The following is a 19,272-nucleotide window of genomic DNA, read 5'->3' as shown; positions in this document are numbered from 1 at the left end:
AGAGCCTTCCTATTATTATGCACCTAGTTACTCATTCCAAGTCACAGTCAAGGGCCTTTTAACATCCCCCCTTTTCCTTTTTCTTTTTTTATTTTTGATGAACAAAGACTATGGCTGAGTTCACACATCAAGCTAAGTCAAAACTAAGCAAACTACACTATGTTTACTGCAATGTGTGAACCAAGTATTGCAGATTGTAAACCACAGTAGACTCTTTCACAAGTATGCACATGAGAGTCTTGCAACATTGGTTCCTGTCTATTTTTCAGTCTCATCTGAATTCAAACTGTCTTCACTTCTACCTCCCATTTTTTTTTTATTCAGTCATTCTACAAGAGACTGTTTCTTCCAAACCTGCTGTGGGATTGCCCCTTTTCACCACTTGTGCCAATAATCACTATGAAGCAAAGGTCTTAGTGGTCAGTCGGAAAATACATTAACCAAGACATAACTCAAATGACTGTTGTATATAAACAGTCTTGAACTATTGGTAGTTTTCAGAGCAGTGAAGGTTTCTGGTTCCTCTTCTGAAGTGATTTTATCTCTACACTACTTGATCTAGCTATGGATGCAGTGCAAGACTCACAATCTCTTTGTTCACAGTATACTTGTTGGTCAATTACAACCACCCCAGTTGGGTTGCTTCACTTGGAAATTTCATTTGATCTCTCCACAAATGGGAATTCCATCAACAAATCTTTTAATAACAGTCCAGAATATGCAATACCTGTTGCTGAGAATGATAAAGGTGATAATGAGGGGAAATGTTCATCCCAGGGTTAAATTAGCATGTACTGCTGTAAATTATGTATGCAAATGATTTCTAGTTCTAATTTCTTTAACTTTATGAAATATGTCACAATACATATTGAATGCATACATGTATGTACCATCATGCTATTCACATTGGAATAAGCAACATTATGTAAAGAAAAGAAAAAGAGTAAAAAATAAATAAATTAGAGAAAGAAAATAAGAAAAAAGGAACAAATAAGCGAAAATGACGTCTAATTTAAATCTGGTATTATGTCGCAACACCATTCATTATATATTCCAGTATTTTTCTGTTCTTACCAATATCCACACTCTCACTAAATCCATACACCTACACCAATTCATATATTGCTTCTCAACTTCTAGCCTCCCTTTCTGAGGATCTCGTCTTATACTAATCTTCTAGAATTATTAAAATTGTTTATTGTTATAAACAGACACATTAAAACCTAACTGATTCTGACTTGTAAAACTGAAGATAGACTTAATATGTTTCTGTCATTGTTGAGACACCATAAACCTAGCATTCTTCCTATTGTATCGTACATAATGAAGTTTCAAAGAGCCTTTGTCCGGTGCAAATTATTTATGTTTTTATTTTCCTTCAATTACTTATTTCCATTTCAAGTTAAATGTTGCTTTTGAAAGTCTCTGACTCATCATGTGGTATGGACAAATTGTTGTTAATAAACACAAACCCAGGCACCAAGAAATAGTAAGAATTTTGTTCCTTTGAATTCTAATTTGTATACAGTATCACAAAAGTGAGCGTATTCTTCATATTGCTAACTACCTACTTCTCTTGGAAAGTAAATCATGTTACCAGTAATAAAATAAATGTAAAGACAGTGCACCTAGGTTAGAATACAGGTTTGGTAACTGAAAGAAACTTATCTTCATTCAATCCAATTGTATTCAGTTTTATTCTTCTGAGTACAAACTGAACATTCATTATCAGTGCAATCTGAAATTGAAACAATTTGCTTTTTGTTTTGGAAACAAAATGAATCCTGTGATCCTGTACATATGTATTCAAAATTAGACCATATTGACTTCATTGGGAATTACATATGAGGGTCTAGGAATACATTGAAATCACTAGAGTATAATTCCCATGTTAGAGAATAATCCCCAGGCACACAGTAGGATTAATGTCTAAATATACTGTACATCTTTTGAATTGTATTGTAAAGGACTTATCTTGGCCTTATGGAATTAGATTCATATGAAGTTTTGCTCAACTCAAAAGCATCCTTTCCTTTATTATTATTTTTTTTTACCTATTTGGATCTTAGGCTTTGAAAGAACTTGAGAGAAAAAATAAAGCTGAATGGAAAATAGCAGAATTTTTTAGAGAAATATATGACATGCTTAATGATTTGAGAGACAGTTAAGGGGGGGAAACCACTCAAATGTTTTGCTCATTGGCAGGGAGAATTTGAAATGAGTAATATTAATAAAAATTCATTATAGTTCTTTCTTTTTGTTCCCTCTGTCCTCTTCCCTCTGTCTCTCTCTCTCTGTCTCTCCCCCTCTCTCCTCTCCCCTCCCCCTACTGAAAATCTCCTGCCACAGCGATTGCATTTGCCTCCAGACTTGTCAGACACAGTGAGCCGCACAAGCAAACAGGATCTGGCAGTCTCCGCCAAATTGCTGAGCACAGAATGTAGTGCGATGGCCATGGGCAAGAAGCACCTGGACTTCTAGTGATTTCAACTTAGCAGCTTCACTCCAATTTATATGACACTCTAATTATGACTGTTAATGACTTTCGTAAATATTTTTCTTCATCATTGTGACCCAGCAGTCCTTCAAAAAAAAAAAAAAAACTAACTTGCAAGCTTTGTATCTATCTTTCCATTCTCTTATTTTTATGTTCATAGGTGGGATGTTTTGACAGTAAACAAATGCATTCTGTATTGCGAGAACATTTTAAAAATAAATTGTCCTTTGGAAAAATTGATTTCTATTGTCAAAAACTGGACTTCAGTTATAGGTAAAATTCAAGATAGCAACTAAGCAAAAGAATTTTAAATGCTTACTGGAACTACTGTTTTTGTAAATCAATAGTATATTAAATAAAATAAAGAATGATTTTAGGTAAGTTATTTTGATATCAAAAGGGGTATCTGAAAAATACTATTCAATAAAATATGACAAATTCTTTTATATAATGACGTGCAGGTTGTTCTATACCGGTGTTATTACCTATAACTTAGTGAAGCTCTTTTATGGTAAACTTTCACATTAAATAATAAATATATTAAAATGCACAAATGAAATTTACAAAACATCAAGACTTTTTAAATGAAATTCAAAACTGTAATAATAAACATAAAGAACTGATGCCAACCTGATGAAATTATGTCAACAGAGTAAAATTCAGTCTGACAGCTACATTAATATTAAAAATCAAGGGGAGTGAAATGGAGCTTGGAGAACAGAGAATGTATAGGGTGCAATAGAAAATAAAACCGAACTTTCATTTTGTGAGTGTGATGTGTTTATGTGATGTACATATATGCATATTGTTTGTAAGCTGCCCAGGGTTATGATACATAAGATGGGTAATTATATAAATTATATGCAAATATAAAATATAGACATGGGCACCTATACACAAATGCATTACAAACATATTCATATTTTACATCCATGAAATGGAAATATGAACTATATAAATGTGAAAAAATGTATTTATTGGCAATAAAATCTGTGTATTTATATAAAACTAAGGTACCAAATGGATTGTCTGGTGAATATCAGGAAGCAGGGACCATGCATATTCATTTTAGATGGTTTTAAGACTATTGGAATCTTATTTTAAATAATTTCTCCATAATTTCCATCATGTTCACTTTGGATAGTTCAGATCATACTTCAGATTACAATTTTATAGATATAAAAGCAATGTACCTCTTCAAAAAGAAAACCCAGTAAAACACCGACTACAATAATGTTAATGTATTTTGATTGGAATGGAATTAAAGTGTTGGTTAAACGATTGACTTTATAATGTTGTAAATAAAATGGTGCGCTTCAACAATTATTTAATATGAATGTCAATCATTTTTTAAAAATCTACTGTACTATAAACACATAGTGTATACAGCTTTTATTCTGAATTAGAATAATTGAATCAATGTCAGTGATTGCTAGAATGTCAAATCTATCCATCGTATCTTGTCATTACCAGTTTATTTTTCTTATCATAATTCTGACGCATTGCAGTATTTTGAATTAAATGCAAGTACAGTTAGTTCTTTAATTTTTATATGGGAAGCACATAAGGCCTATACTCATGTCCATATTGTTGCATATGCATCATATGAGAAAAAAAATCTTGAAACCAATATAAAAAAATAAAATGGAAATTCTTTAGGCACAGATAGTTAACACTCCTATCAATGTAGAGAGATATAAGCTTAACCTGAATAATATCACACAGGTCTGAATTTGCTTTAATATATGTACACCAAAATTGGGGAAATGCCAAGTAACTTGAAGAAAAACAATATAAACTTTATTATACCTTTTAAAGATATGAACAATAACTTACGTAATTCCTCTGAAAATGTAACATTCCAATGTCTTAAATTGTATTCAAATTTGCATAGTCAGTCTGTATTTCATGAAAGTAGACTTTTTGTTTTTAAAATAATCTCCCGCAATTAATTTTTTACAAGAATACCACTTTGACTACTAATGACATTAAAACTGTGGTCATAATTCTGAGTAATGTAAAGTAACTGGACATGATGGGTTTCCTGACGAATAATACAAAGTATTTTCTGATACAACTGTTTCTAAATTCACATTGATTGATTATGTTCCATCAAATTGTTCATGACTCCTGGAGGCCACATAGACTTTCTACATGATAATCTATCCCTAATCTGGAACTTCAACAACTGTGCACTCATTGCAACTGTGACTAAGGCCATCCACCTTGCTTGTTATTCTTTTCTTTCCTTCCACCTTTCCAAGCATTAGTCATATTACTTTTTATATAATAATATTTTGGAAGATGACATTTTGTTATTGTTTAGTGAACCTTGCCAGGCAAATGTCATATTTGTTCAATTTAGGCTTATCCTCCTGACCAATGTAGATATCAAGATATAACATCCATTCTAGCAAATAAGAATTCTAGCAAAAGTCATTATGTTTAGTGATTAAGAATAACCAGGTTAACAAGGGTTAACATATTTAACACTGCATATCATAACAGCAGCAAGAATAGTTTACGCCCGACAATGGAAGAGTGAAAACATACCGAAAGAATGGGAAATAAAGGAAGTTCTTGAATGTGCAGAATGTGATAGACTGACGTTAGAACTGAAAAATAAAGAAAAGAGACAGAATACCATGAGATTTGGAATAAATGTTATCAATGGTTAGACCTAAGGAATGAAAGTTGGAACAGATAATAACAAGAGGTATAGATTGAAACAAGATGCAATATATGTAATATAGTATGTATCTGTAAATATGTAAAAGAAGTTAAGTGTGTATAGAATTACTAGTAATGCATATTGAAGATATAAGAAACTTATGCTATATTTTGTATATACCCTGTTTCCCCGAAAATAAGATCTCCTGATAATAAGCCCAATCGGGCTTTTGAGCACATGCGCTAAAATAAGCCTCCCTCCGAAAACAAGTCGTCCCCGAAAAAATTTAAACACTGGAAATCAGGTAAGATGGCAAGAGGAGCCCCATCTTGCTCCATGCACCCCAAAATAATAAGACCTCCCCAAAACTAAGTCCAAGCACTTATTTCAGGGTTCAAAAAAATATAAGACAGTCTTATTTTTGGGGAAACATGGTATTTATATTTTGTACGGTGGAGATATCGCCAAGACAGTTCCACCGTGTCCAACTTTTGTTTTAACGATAAAGGTTTAAAAAAAATTTTTTAAAAAAGAGTAACCAGGTTGGGTTTTTAATGATTGACATGGATCAGACAATATTTTCTTTACAATAAATCAGATTTATTTGAATAATGGATAATACCAAGCTGTGATTGTAACACTGAATGCTGGAAAAGCCTTTGGCAAAAAATTTTTTGGCAACATATATTCAGTATTCTAGTTTATTCAGGATTTTCTGAAGAATTTATAATTGGATCTGTATTCAAATGTACCTTCTTCATGCAAAGTGATACTCAGTCATTTTTAATCTATTTTTTTCATTGATAAAGGCACTAGACAAGGATGCCCATTTCCCCCTGTTATTTTAAATAGGTGCTTGAAATCATCATGTTGTATTAACAAGATTACAATATTTAATGTATATAGCATAACTTTTTAGAATGTGAGCTAGGGTTAATATGCTGATGATATTTTTTATGTCCATATTTCATGTCTCCTTTCCAGTTTTGATATTTTTTTAAAAAAAAAATAGGAAGATTCTAAATTGCTCCAATAAACAGTTGATTGAAGTAGCCCAAGTCAGAATTGCCAATGAGTAAAATTATCTTCAAGCTTTTCAATCAATCAATCAATCAGAATAGGCCTGGAAAGAACCTTGGAGGTCTTCTAGTCCGACTCCCTGCTCAAGCAGGAGACCCTATATTATTTCAGACAAGTGACTGTCCAGTCTCTTCTTAAAAACCTCCAGTGATGAAGCACCCACAACTTCTGAAGGCAAGTTGTTCCACTTGTTGGTTGTTCTCACTGTTAGAAAGTTTATCCTTAATTCCAGGTTGCTTCTCTCCTTGAATTTCCATTAATTTCCATCCATTTTTTTCTTGTCTTGCCTTCTGGTGCTTTGGAAAATAAGTTGACCCCCTATTCTTCGTGGCAGCCCCTCAAATACTGGGATACTACTATCATGTCCCCCCGGTCCTTCTTTTCTCTAGACTAGCCAAACCCAAATCCTGCAACCATTCTTCATATGTTTGAGTCTCCATGCCTTTAATCATCTTAGTTGCTCTTCTTTGCACTTTTTCCAAAGCCTCAACATTTTTTGTCATTTTATATATTAGTTTTGTATTTGTAATCAACATATTAACTATCTCAGGGTCTTTCTCTTTTACAATAGTTCACAGATTATTACTCTAAATATCAATAAAAATATAATATAAATCTCTTTGGATCTCTATATCTGGCAAACATACCCCTTGGAGCATGGTTAATGACTCATCAAACAGCACTCAGCTATTTTAAAAAAATCTGCTTGATCAAATCTTTGAGGCAAATGGCATGTTCTACCTGCTATGTTTGAAATGAAATTAAAATTTATTTTCAGGATACTTCCCTTTGAACTTGCAAACAAGCAAGGATCAGTTCAATTCCCCACTTACATATATCTATCAGACCGAAAGGCTCCTTTTCTGCCTCTAAAAAAGCCTGCCCCATCCTTTCTTTACTGGGAAGAAAATAGTAGTCACCATGAAAAAAGACAGAATGAAATAGACTAGAAGCCTCAGAAACCCCGCCCCATTCAACTGACCAAAGCAGAGCAAATAAGGAAGTTGCAAGTAAGTATTTGGGTTATGTGTATCTAAACCCAGCAATGTTACTCTAAAAAAACATAATTTTCCTGCATATGATCCAGGGGTAGGTTCTAATTTTTTTTACTACCGGTTCTGTGGGCGTGGCTTATTTTGTGGGTGTGGGTTGGAGGTCATGTGGCTAGCTGGTCAGAGTCATTTCTGGAAGGTCCTCGCACTTACGACCAGTCCTCGCACTTATGACCCGACTCATTTGTTTGCTTTTAACACTGATCAGCTGTAGGACAGCCCTTTGAAGCCCCGCGGCAAGAGTTTAAACAGTTTTTTTCCCTCTAGTCATCAGCTGGAACTCAGGAGGCAGCAATAGATTGGGGGTGGGACCAAATAAAAGGTAAGAATAATGTGGGGGGCGGAGAACCGGTTCGGTGATGTCATATCATCACTGCTACCGGCTCGGCCGAACCAGACCGAACCAGGAGGAACCCACCACTGATATGATCCCAAGAGGCTGACAGTGAATCAGTATCTAGAACATTCTGTTCTGCTATTCAAAATTCTTATAAAATGTCTTGTCTGTTGTTCTTTATTCCTCGCCTTGCAAAGCTGGAACTCAATGATTGTTGAATAAAAGGTTAATTTTCCTTCAATCTTGTTCTCCATTCTTTCTAATTTTTCCACCACACTGCCTGCCTTCCTTTCCATACACTGTTTGCGTTGCCTAACTGAATGTAGATTACAAACTGATTATTCTGGAATCTTTCTTTAACCAGTGATTTGTCTCTCTAGATTTTTAGGTTTTGGGAAAATATGCACTAACACTTGCATTTTTCTTTTGACATGCTTAAAGTGAAAGGATGAAGTTGCAGTTTGCTTTGGTATACTTCAATTGAAGATTTACAACTGCAAAGGTATATTTGGGCTTGAAGCAAAAGCTATCTTAAAATATTACAAAATAATATTCCAATGTAGATCTGTGGCATTTCGATACATCTAATTTACTACAAGTGATTATTAAAGTCTGGCATAAAAAACCCTACAATTACTATTTATAAAATTCTGTTGATAATGAAACAACAGTTGATATGCAAACTATAACGACTGAATGGAACAAAATTTAAGATTGTATTTTGCCAGACAATGGGAAGAGGTGCCTTTAGATCAATAAAAGCAGTAAAAAGTTTACCACCTGGTATGGTGGCGTATTTATCAACCAGGTGTGCTAGGACAAAACAGTGGTCCAATGTGGCACAGCCCGCTTTAAACCCAATCTGTTCAACACCAATGATGTTGGATTCCTCAGCCCAGGTGAGGAGTCTGAGTTGGAGATATTTAGCATACAATTTTCCAATGGTGGAGAGCAGACTTATAGGATGATAATCGGTTGGGTTGTTCCTATTTCCTCGTTTAAAAACAGGAACAATGATTGCTAGAGTCCAGTAGGAAGGGATCCGGCCAGAGGTATTAATATGGGTGAAGAGTGTTGCTAAAAGAGGAATCCACCACTCAGGATTAGATTTTAGCAAATCAGGGGGTATAGCATCAGGGCCAGGGGCTTTGAATAATATTATTTTGAAGGGCAGGAAACAATGCATGATACATTTTTTTAAAAAAATCAATTATATATTTAGATAGGAACATGCAATCCAGGGGTGAAATTCAGCAGGTTCTGACAGGTTCTAGAGAACCGATAGCGGAAATTTTGAGTAGTTTGGAGAACTGGCAAATACTACCTCTAGCTGGCCCCAGAGTGGGGTGGGAATGGAGATTTTGCAGTATACTTCCGCTGCCACTCCCACCAAGCCATGCCCACAGAACCGGTAGTAAAAAAAATTGAATTCCACCACTGATGCAATCCAATAGTTTTCTGATACTTTGACACAAATTTGATGCTCCCTTCCTATTGGCTATGCTAGCTAGTGCTAATCAAAAACTAAATAAATAAATGTTACATAATTTCAGTTTTATTAATCCAGAAAATAGTGTAAAATGTATATGGGCATTTATTTGTTTTCTTTCAAAAAGAAATGCAGCTGCCTTTGTTATTCATGATTATCCTATGATAATCCCATGATAATCTGCTGGGCCTTGAAGGAGGCAGTGTTATATCCTCAGGAGGTGTCAGCCCTCCTGGGATAAACTAAACAGGAAACAGAAGTAGATGAGCTCATTCTACTTTATCATAAGGCAACATTAACAGGATCTTTCAAATCTGAAGGTTCGAACTTCCTGCTGCCACTTTTAACCATCTGATCAATTGGAGCCTGTTCTTCCTCTGAATGTTATTAAGTCTTTGGGGATTCCTCTTTTCTTGTCTGATTTTTCCTAGGCAGCATTTCTTTCCCTCATCTTCCTCATCCACGCATTCCATTATAGGAGGAGATTACACACACACACACACACACACACACACACACACACACACACACTTGTTGATACTTTATTCAAACTGAATTTATATATCAGTGATTATATGACCTTTCTAGATGTCATGAGCTAAATAAATGAATAAATAAATAAATTGCAGGAGGTCATCATTGTCCAGACTCCAATATTCCTCTTTTTGCGGGGTGGGGGGAGTATGAACAAAGCTGATGGATACTAGCTATAGAGAATCTTGAAGAAAATGATTACTTGGTTTGTTTCAATTGGATTTCATACTGGTATGAAATCCAGTATGATTCTGGTACAGTACAGTACAGTTCTACTACAGAAACAACACTGATCATGCTCCATCTTTATCAGAATCAGGACCGGGTGATACATCCATCCTTGTGGACATGCTGTGGAAGTTGGGAGTGGAAGGCACTGTGCTACTGCAGTTTGCAGTTGTTGGTCCCACTCAGTTAATATTAATGAAGAGGGAGGCAGAGGTGGGTTTCAGCAGGTTCTGACCAGTTCTGGAGAACTAGTAGCAGAAATTTTGAGTCCTTCGGAGAACATGTAAATACCACCTCTGACTGGCCCCTCCCCCATCTATTCTCTGCCTCCCAAGTCCCAGCTGATTGGGAGGAAATGGGGATTTTGCAGTAACCTTCCCCTGCCATGCCCACCAAGCCATGCCCACCAAGCCATGCCACGCCCACCAAGCCACACCCACAGAACCAGTAGTAAAAAAATTTTAAAACCCACCACTGGAGGGAGGTTCCTCATTTTAGGAGAGCTTAGGGTTCAATATTCTCCCTTTTTCTATTTAACATCTACATGAAAATTATTGAGAATAACCATTGGTTTGGGGTACAGTATTATCAGCACACTGTATTGAAGCTCAACCACATGCTGTGTGGTGGCTATTCAGGTCTAGATGAAGCAGAACAGACTTCAGCTCAATCCTGACAAAATTAAATTGTTGCAAGTGTTTGAGCCAGCTTTGGTTGGGGGACATTTTTATTATGGGATAGCATTTCCCCATGTTATACAAATTGAGAACCCTCCTGGATTTTCAGCTACTGCTCAAAGAGCAGATGGCAGCTGTAGCCAGGAGGGTTTTTTTGCACCAGCTCATCTCATGCACTAGTTGCGCTCTTGCCTTGGCCAGGAGGCCCTTCAAATGATTACTCATGCCCTGGTCACCACATGCTCGGACTGTTACAATGTGTTCCAAATGGGGCTACCCTTGAAGATTATCAGGAAGGTACAAAATGCAGCAGGGCAGGCAGTAGCACAGTTTTCATTATGCCAATGTGCAGTTGCTATGCTAGATGCATTGTTTACCAGCTGTCTTCCAGGTACAATTCAAGGTGCTAGCCATCACCTATAAAGTTGTTTATGGCATAGGCCTGGTTATCTGCCAAACTACCTATCTTCAATGCGGCCACGCGGGTGGTTATGGGCGCAACTCGTGCCCGCGTGACACCCCTCCTGCGCGAGCTGCACTGGCTCCCAGTGGTCTTCCGGGTGCGATTCAAGGTGTTGGTTACCACCATGGCATAGGACCCGGGTACCTTCGAGACCGTCTTCTGCCACCAATAGCCTCCCACCGACCAGTCCGCTCCCACAGAGAGGGTCTCCTTAGGGTGCCATCAGCCAAGTTATGTCGGCTGACGACACCCAGGGGGAGGGCCTTCTCTGTGGGAGCCCCAGCCCTGTGGAATGAACTGCCCCCGGAAATACGCAAGATATCCGACCTCCGGGTGTTTCGTTGCGCATAGAAGACCCTGTTGTTCCGCCAGGCCGGGCTATCAACTTAATAATTTTAAATTGGGGTATTTTAAATTTTTGGGGTTTTAAATTGGCCAAATCTATTTAATTATTTTAATTTTTAATTATTGTTGTGTCTTGTGTTTTTAAATTGGCTGTACACTGCCCTGAGTCCTTCGGGAGAAGGGCGGTATAGAAATAAAATTATTATTATTATTATTATTATTATTATTATTATTATTATTATTATTATTATTATTATTATTATTATTATTATTATTATTATTATTATTCAATTGTTTCTGTCTGCCTGGTATATTCTGGCTTTTTTTTATTGTTTTTGGATTTTGTAAGCCACCTAAGGGTCTGCCCAGAATGAGCAGTCATAACAAATGTAAATAAATAAATGGCAGCTCACAGCAACATTCCATTAAAAAAAATTATTATATTTATTTTAAAATAAATAAATATTTATTTATTGTTAAATAAATATTTAAAATAAATAAGCATAATAAAATTAAATAAAATAAGCCTACAAAATTCCACAAAAATCACTGAGTACTCAATGTGCAATCAGACAAATGTATAAGACAGTTTTCACCCCTGTCCTTGTCTAGGTTTGTCCTTGCTCAAATCCAGAAAGGTGTGGCTACCCATGGATCTGAGATTTAGCAACAGCTGCCCTGTAATCCAGTTTATTTACCACCTTACTGGACTCAAAATACTGTGGCATTTAGCAGAACAGAAAAGGTGATTGCTTGTGCCTACCCCAGTCTTACAGTGAATTTCTGTTACCCAAAGAAAATTAAGGGAAAGTCCTGATTTAATTCACATTCAAATATTACAATCTCTTACCATTTCAGGAAAGCAGAAACATAGTAATAAATTATAATATTTATACCTTAGGTTCAAAAAAAAATCCCAGGAAAACAATGCTAATTTTTTTTAAAAGGTGTAAATCCATCAATATCTTGCCCAATTATTTCAAAACTTTCTTTTTTGCAACCTGTTCATTTACAATCCAGAATGAGCTACAAGAAGACATTCTTCCAAAATGAAATAAACAAAAGATGTCAAAGTAGACGTTTCCAGGGAATCATAGAATGGGCAAAGACATGTAAGCTACTGGTCCTACTTCCTGCTCAGTTCAAAAATCTAAATTAATACATCATTGACAATGGCTGTCCAGTTTCTGTGTTAAAACATCCAACAAGTGAATGGTCAACAACTTCCTTTGGTAAGTGATTTCACTATTAAAAAGCTTATAATTAGGGTTCCTCTTCCTCCGATATTGAAACAGAATCTGTCCTACCTTCCCTATCTTCTAGGGTGACAAAATAACAGACCATGGTCTTCAGACTTGTGGCACCACTTCCAGTTCTCGAAGAAAACTGTACTATCTCCCCTTTATTGGCTTTTATTTAGGTTAATATGCTAATTTCTTAAACTCCCATCATTGTAGTTCATTAATCATTCTCACTGAACTCTTTGAACTTGTCCCCAAATTTACGAATCTTTAATTTGTGGGCTCTGACCAATGGAGGCTAAACAAGAACTATTACAGGTAGTCCTCAGATTACGATGGCAATCGGGACCAAAACTAAACAATGCAGTCCTAAAGTGCAAAATCATATGACGACGTTGCCTAATGGCAGTAAAGCCAGAACTCCAGGTTGCTGTTGTAGCTCCAGGATTACAATGCTTGATGAATAAGGATGACTATGTGACTATGATGTAGGATGATGTGGGATTTCCAGACAAGCAAGCTGTTGGACAATGCCTATAGGCATGTTGGCAGGGCACTACAAAGAGCAGGCAAATGGGTGTTATGGAGGATAGGGGAGAGGGTGGGTGTGGATCCTTGCTAACCTATCAAGATCATTTCTAATTTTGCTCCTGTGTTCTAGAATGTGAAGTGTTCTGCCACATTTTGTCCATCAGAAAGCTCTAGAAACAGTCCCTACATCTCTTTGTCCAAGGGGGCTTCTTTGGCACTCAATTTTGTCCTTATGTAGCATAGTAATGAAGCAAAATCTAAGGCATTCCTTCTGACTACATGCTTTTGTTTAAAATATCATATATACCCTTCTAGAAAATGCACCCCTTTCCAAAGGCCTACTTTTTCAGAGAGATTCTGATTGCAGGTTCTGTTGAGGAGTATCTGTTTCAGTCCCCACAATGCTTGCAGAAAAGCAACATTTTCCTTTAAGAAAATAACAGGAAGAGATGCTTCTGCCTTTCCAATCAAAACAAATAAATGGAACAGAATGTGTGGCATTCTTAGGTGAAAGCTGAACCACTCTTGTTAGCCTGCTTCACAAAAGCAAACAAGAACAAAAGGAAGACAGTGTTAAGCGTCTGTCATAACATCACCCTGTAAAAAGAGCTTATCCCCAAATTAACACAAACCCCTGCAGGTGTTGCGCTGAGAAAATTAGATCACACAGTGTGATTGGAAAAGGGCAAATCAATCTCAGGCATCTTGGTAGTCATGATGGACATACATGATGTATGTTGTTCTATTTTAATTGATCTGTCCTTTTCCAATCACACCATGTTATTGGTGGCTAATTTAATTCCCTGAAAGTGTCAAAAGTCATTGCTGGACAACAGTCCTGCTAGAATCTGAAAACCAGCTACTACTGTCTGTATATTTATTTGCTTCTTACTATGCTGATGAATACTGCAAAACATATACAAGAAAGCTGCATTTGGGCTTGATCTTCTTCATTAGATAACATTTATAATTGTGTATTAAACATTTTAATAGTGTATTAAAATAAAATGTAGTTCTACAACTTTAAATTTAATGTTAAGAGCATTTGTTCACCTTGCACCTGAAATCAGTACAGGATGTCCTGAAATAATGTTATTATTTGCAAAGAATTTGTAATCATACTGGTAAAATAAGTATACAAATCCTATCCCACGTTTATATGTTCAAATGGTTTATGAGTTGGATATACTTTCATTTTCAGATTATTTGGGAGAAATTCAACATTTCAGGATAATTGAAACCTCCTTGATTTTAAGTGACATTTTCAAGTGATATTTTCAAACATTTTAGTGCATTCAAATAACATTAAAGAATCACCATGTTTATGGTATGAAAATATGTTTTTAGTAACATTATATCAGTGGGGCCCATGGGGAGGGTCAAAATAGTTTAGGTATCCATCTTGGAATCATACTAAAAAAGCCCTTTGATATTTGCAAGCAATGTTGTGCATTTACTAAAAGGTGGGACATTGTGGATGCCCCTTTGCCTATTTTGACATTTTCTCCTTTAGCAATTTTGTTTTTTAAAGATGCATTCTTTCCCAATTCCTACTGATTTAAATGAGATGGTTTCAACTCGTTGTCTCCTAGTGTAACATTTCATGAACAGACTCATCTGCAAGAAATGTGGGGAAGTCCGGGGGGCAGAGACACTGTTTTTGAGGTCCCTTTTTCATTGCCACACTTAGAGGCACTTTCCCCATTGCTTTGCAGAGCTCTCCTATCTGAAGGTCATAACAGACTGTGACATGGGAGGTCCAGGGCAAATGATCACTATATCTGTTCCATTGTGCAAGAAAGAGTCCTTCCATTCAGAGACAGTTTCTGAATCCAGCCTCATGAATGTATTGAAATAATAAGGTCATCAGATGAATTGCCCTTTAATTACATTGCAAAAAAAAAAAAAAAGTTTATGCAAAAATGTACACGAAATTGTCTGGTCAAGAATATGAGTAGGTCAAGTATCATTGACTTGGAACTAGGCTATGCAAAGCAGAACTGCAACTATGATTTGATTTTGAGAAAGATCAAACAAATACGGATAAATTCTTTTACAATTCATTCTAAAGAATTAGATGAATAAGTGAGAGAAATCGTGAAGATCTTACAACACTATGCATATAAAAATTAATAAATATTCTAGTAGGGCTTGCTGGGATTATCAAGATTTTATCATTCATAATAAAGATTTTTTAGGATGAACAAAAAAACTCCTGGTAGTGTACCTAAAGCATAATGTATCTGGACTTATTTATTTTTATCAGAATCATCATTAGGTTAAGAACACATAAACTGGAAATGCACATTGCTATTTTCCAGAACTACAACAGAAAAGGTTTAATGGGAGGGGGGGAAATGCTTTGTAATGTTAATTTGCAAATATCTATTTAAAAATGGTCTTCTAAAGAGTATCTGCCTGTCATACTCATAATACAACTCTCTTTTAGCAACCATTTATTAGCATATGAAACTTGGTAAGTAAATTCATCAGATCCAGCAATGCATCCCACCTGGATTTTAAACTACTGGAACTTGCTCAGTACACATGATGTGCTTATTTTATTTTATAATCTAGCATGGCCTTGAAAAAGTAAACAGTAAAGTAATTGGAATGGAAATTCACGCTATTTATTATGTTACATTCTTTCTCTCTACCATTCCCTCTCAGTTAGAGATCCTTGTTTTGTCTTGTCTAGACAAGATTCTTCCAGCACGAAGCTGTACATAACTCTGATTCTCTAATGCAGTGTTTCTCAACCTTGGTGACTTTATGATGTGTGGACTTCAGTGCCCATAATTCCCCAGCCAGTTGATGTCCATACAAGATAAAGTCTCCTTTGCTCTTCATCAATCCCATAGCCAGTCTTTCACATGACAGTTTTGGACTGCTTTTGGAATGAGGCCTCTGGCAAAAGAACCAAGAACTACTCAAAGATCAATTAAACTGTTGTGGCATTTGATTCACCCTGGAACAATAAGTGATTCAGGTGTAGCAGCTGTCTAATCAAACATAAAGAAACTGAAAGACAGAAAAAGACAAGGAGAAGTACAAGCTCTTTAAATATTTTTCATGACCCTTTCAATGAAAAACAATATTGAGTAGACTGCTAAGGACAGTCAAGATGCTGTTCCACAGGAGCTGTCTAAAATTATCTGTAAAATAACTCTGAAGGTACATCTTTAAGATCGCTTAACACATTTTACCCTTTAACACATCGTAATAACCTATAATCAAGATGGTTAAAAACTGTTTTTTACATATTCATTGCCTGTTCAGATATAGCATACTGATTATTATAATTCTGTTTTAGGTGATGCAAAAGACAGAAGCAGAGGAGGGCAGTAAAATTAATTAATCTGGAATAAAACTGTGTGATCTTGTGATATGCCCTAGGACAGGATTTGGCTCCATGTTGCTAACACCAAAAAGAAGACAATTTCTTCTTCTTCTTCTTCTTCTTCTTCTTCTTCTTCTTCTTCTTCTTCTTCTTCTTCTTCTTCTTCTTCTTCTTCTTCTTCTTCTTCTTCTTCTTCTTCTTCTTCTTCTTTTGATAATTCAGGGAAAAAAAAAAACCCTTCTTGATTAGACAAAATATTCAAGAGGCCCTGTTTGTTTCTATGTACCATAAAATGATGTTAATGATAGAATATGCCCATTCTCATTCATAGACCCAAGAACATTTCCTTTGGGATGGCTTTTGGACATTAAAAAAGTTAGTATTACTTTCTTGAAGACTAGCAATACATCTATACTCATTCTCACAGAATTAAATCCAACCAAGTTCCAGAAGGGAATTCCCAGGTATATATAAATACATGGAAACACAGCTTAAGAAAGACTTCTCTTCAAATTTGTTGGCATTTGTTTGAATTGCTATGTTTTGCACAGTATTAGCTGTCTAATCAATCATAGTCATCAATATTATTCTGTACATGAAATATCCTCTTGGTATAAATAGCATTAAAATAACTTGTCAGAAAAAAAGCCTTTTGAGTTTTAATCAGAGTATACACCTTTTCTTAACTCAGATCCTAAACTGTGTTTTTCACAAAGTTTTCTAAAAAATATATACATTAAAATTCACCATCATTTCAGTGCATGTGGAGACTGTGGGCTGTAATTAAAGCTGTGCTATATCCTCTTACATTTACTCTGGAAGCAGTTTGTCCCTTTGGATGCTTTCATAGAACCAGTAAACTAAAATCTGTTTTAGGGTAACTACATTTTTTTTCTAAATTATAGAAAAATCACTTTGATTCAGACATTGCATTATGGAGGAGAAAGAGAGAATGAATCTCCCCTATCTTTTAAAAGAATTGCTTGAGATGTTTCCCTTAAGTTGCAGGCTTCCCGGGAATAATTTTTTACACATCATCAGATCTCTTCTTTCATGCAATGTTGTAAATTAACAGCTGGATCACAATGAACTTCCTTCATAGATGTAGGAATGTTTATATTCAAACTGCCAAAGACTAAAAGCTTTTCATTTTCACTGACCAGTCACAATCGACATTGTTGTCGTGTCCTTATTTCTTTTCTCTGATTGTTTCTTGATAATGCACCTTTTCACCCTTACGCATACATGTGCAATGGGCACTAAAACATTATCCAGATTATAAATTCATGAGAAAATTATGTTAAGAAGGTGTGCTTTGTGAATACATGTAGGAATTCATTTCCTTAGAGAATTTTACTTTTGTAATAAACATACCCATTCAATAATTTAAAAAACAAAACCCTAAAAAGTTATCTTCCAACCAGATATTCCAGTTTAATTCCATTAGCTTTAAACTAGATTTATTTGAAAATAAGTATTTTCAGTGTTGCAGCTTAACTGAAATAAGTAGAAAATGTTCGTCTTTTCTCTAAATCCAAATTCATCCAACATAATTTAAAATGTAACTCTTATTTAAAAGTTAGCTGTTTTCTCCTTATTAAATATTTCTTTATATAATATTTCATTGCAGCTGAAGAATTATTATTATTATTATTATCATCATCATTATCATTATTATTATTAAAAAAAGCTTTCATACGTAAGTCTGATGTTCTACCAAACTCTTAACTTTCCAACTGAGATTCCAAAATAAGTTATAAAATCTATAAAAATTACTTTTGAATGTTCATTTTCAACTGGAAAAAGACTTGTGTGTGTAAAAAAAAGTAGTTAAACCCTAACAAGGAACAAAATTTGCCACACCACACTATTAGGTTAAAAATAAAATAGTATAATAAAGGAAATACAAAGGCTTTGGCATGGTTTTTACAATCAACAATGGTTAATTTTGATATGTCGTTGTGAACAACTTCAAAACACTTAAGTTTAAAACTCTTGCAAGCACTTTTAATTGATTAGGAATGAATTCTAGATGCACAAAATGATTGGACTGTGAACAGTAGTACAACTATAGCTAAGAACAATTAACTTTTGCTGACCAAAAAAGAAATGTTTGATGCATGAAAATGTGTGTAAAACATCTATAGAATATTCTTGTTGAATATAAATGAAATTAACTTTATTATAGAAATCATTCTGGGAGATTTCTAGGGAAGACAAATACTTACATTTTGACATAAAACAAATTGGATTATATCGGAGACACAATCTACCCTTTTCCTATCAAACTTTTCTTCTTTGAAGTTAACCCTATGTTTGCAAATAAGCATCATCTGTTTATAACCTTTGGAAATTTCAACAGATATTTTCCTTACAGAAATATACTCTGAATTGTTCCCGGTTGAATTATATGCAGTGAAATAATATAGACTTGGAGCATAGTCTGGAATCTATGAACAAATTGGTAGAAGTATTCGATACAGTTTGATAAAACTCTTAATTCATGGCAAAGGTTGTTGATCATGGCTTCCTTTAAAAAAAAAAATTCATGACCAACACAAAAGCAAACATCCATTCAGTCTACATTGTTCTTTCATTATAACATATAAATGCCCATTTACAAATAATACACCAAAATGAATAAAAGTTTGGATACCAAAATGAAGATTTGTTCCAACTGATATAATTCCTTCAGTATACAAAGGTCCATGTTAAAGTCTTTCCTCGTGTGTTACATCATAGGATGCAGTACAGAAGTATGTGGAAAGCCATTCTTCTTTTAGAAAT

General features: G+C 35.1%; 1 protein-coding gene across 2 annotated transcripts in view; it reads left to right on the top strand.

Moving 5' to 3' along the window:
- ELP4 (elongator acetyltransferase complex subunit 4) overlaps nucleotides 1–2,594 on the top strand; it is a 123,862-nt gene extending 121,268 nt beyond the window's left edge. For both annotated transcript variants that reach the window (XM_070957520.1, XM_070957519.1), the window contains one exon: nucleotides 2,350–2,594. In XM_070957520.1, coding sequence (XP_070813621.1) covers nucleotides 2,350–2,481 — 132 coding nt within the window. In that variant the 3' untranslated portion in view covers nucleotides 2,482–2,594. The remainder of the gene's footprint in view (nucleotides 1–2,349) is intronic.
- The last annotated feature ends 16,678 nt before the right edge of the window (nucleotides 2,595–19,272 follow it).

Source organism: Pituophis catenifer, unplaced genomic scaffold (assembly GCF_029215685.1).
Source record: "Pituophis catenifer annectens isolate HBS135680 unplaced genomic scaffold, rPitCat1.0.hap2 SCAF_1, whole genome shotgun sequence".
NCBI lineage: Eukaryota > Metazoa > Chordata > Lepidosauria > Squamata > Colubridae > Pituophis > Pituophis catenifer.
This window is presented reverse-complemented; position numbering and strand designations above follow the sequence as displayed.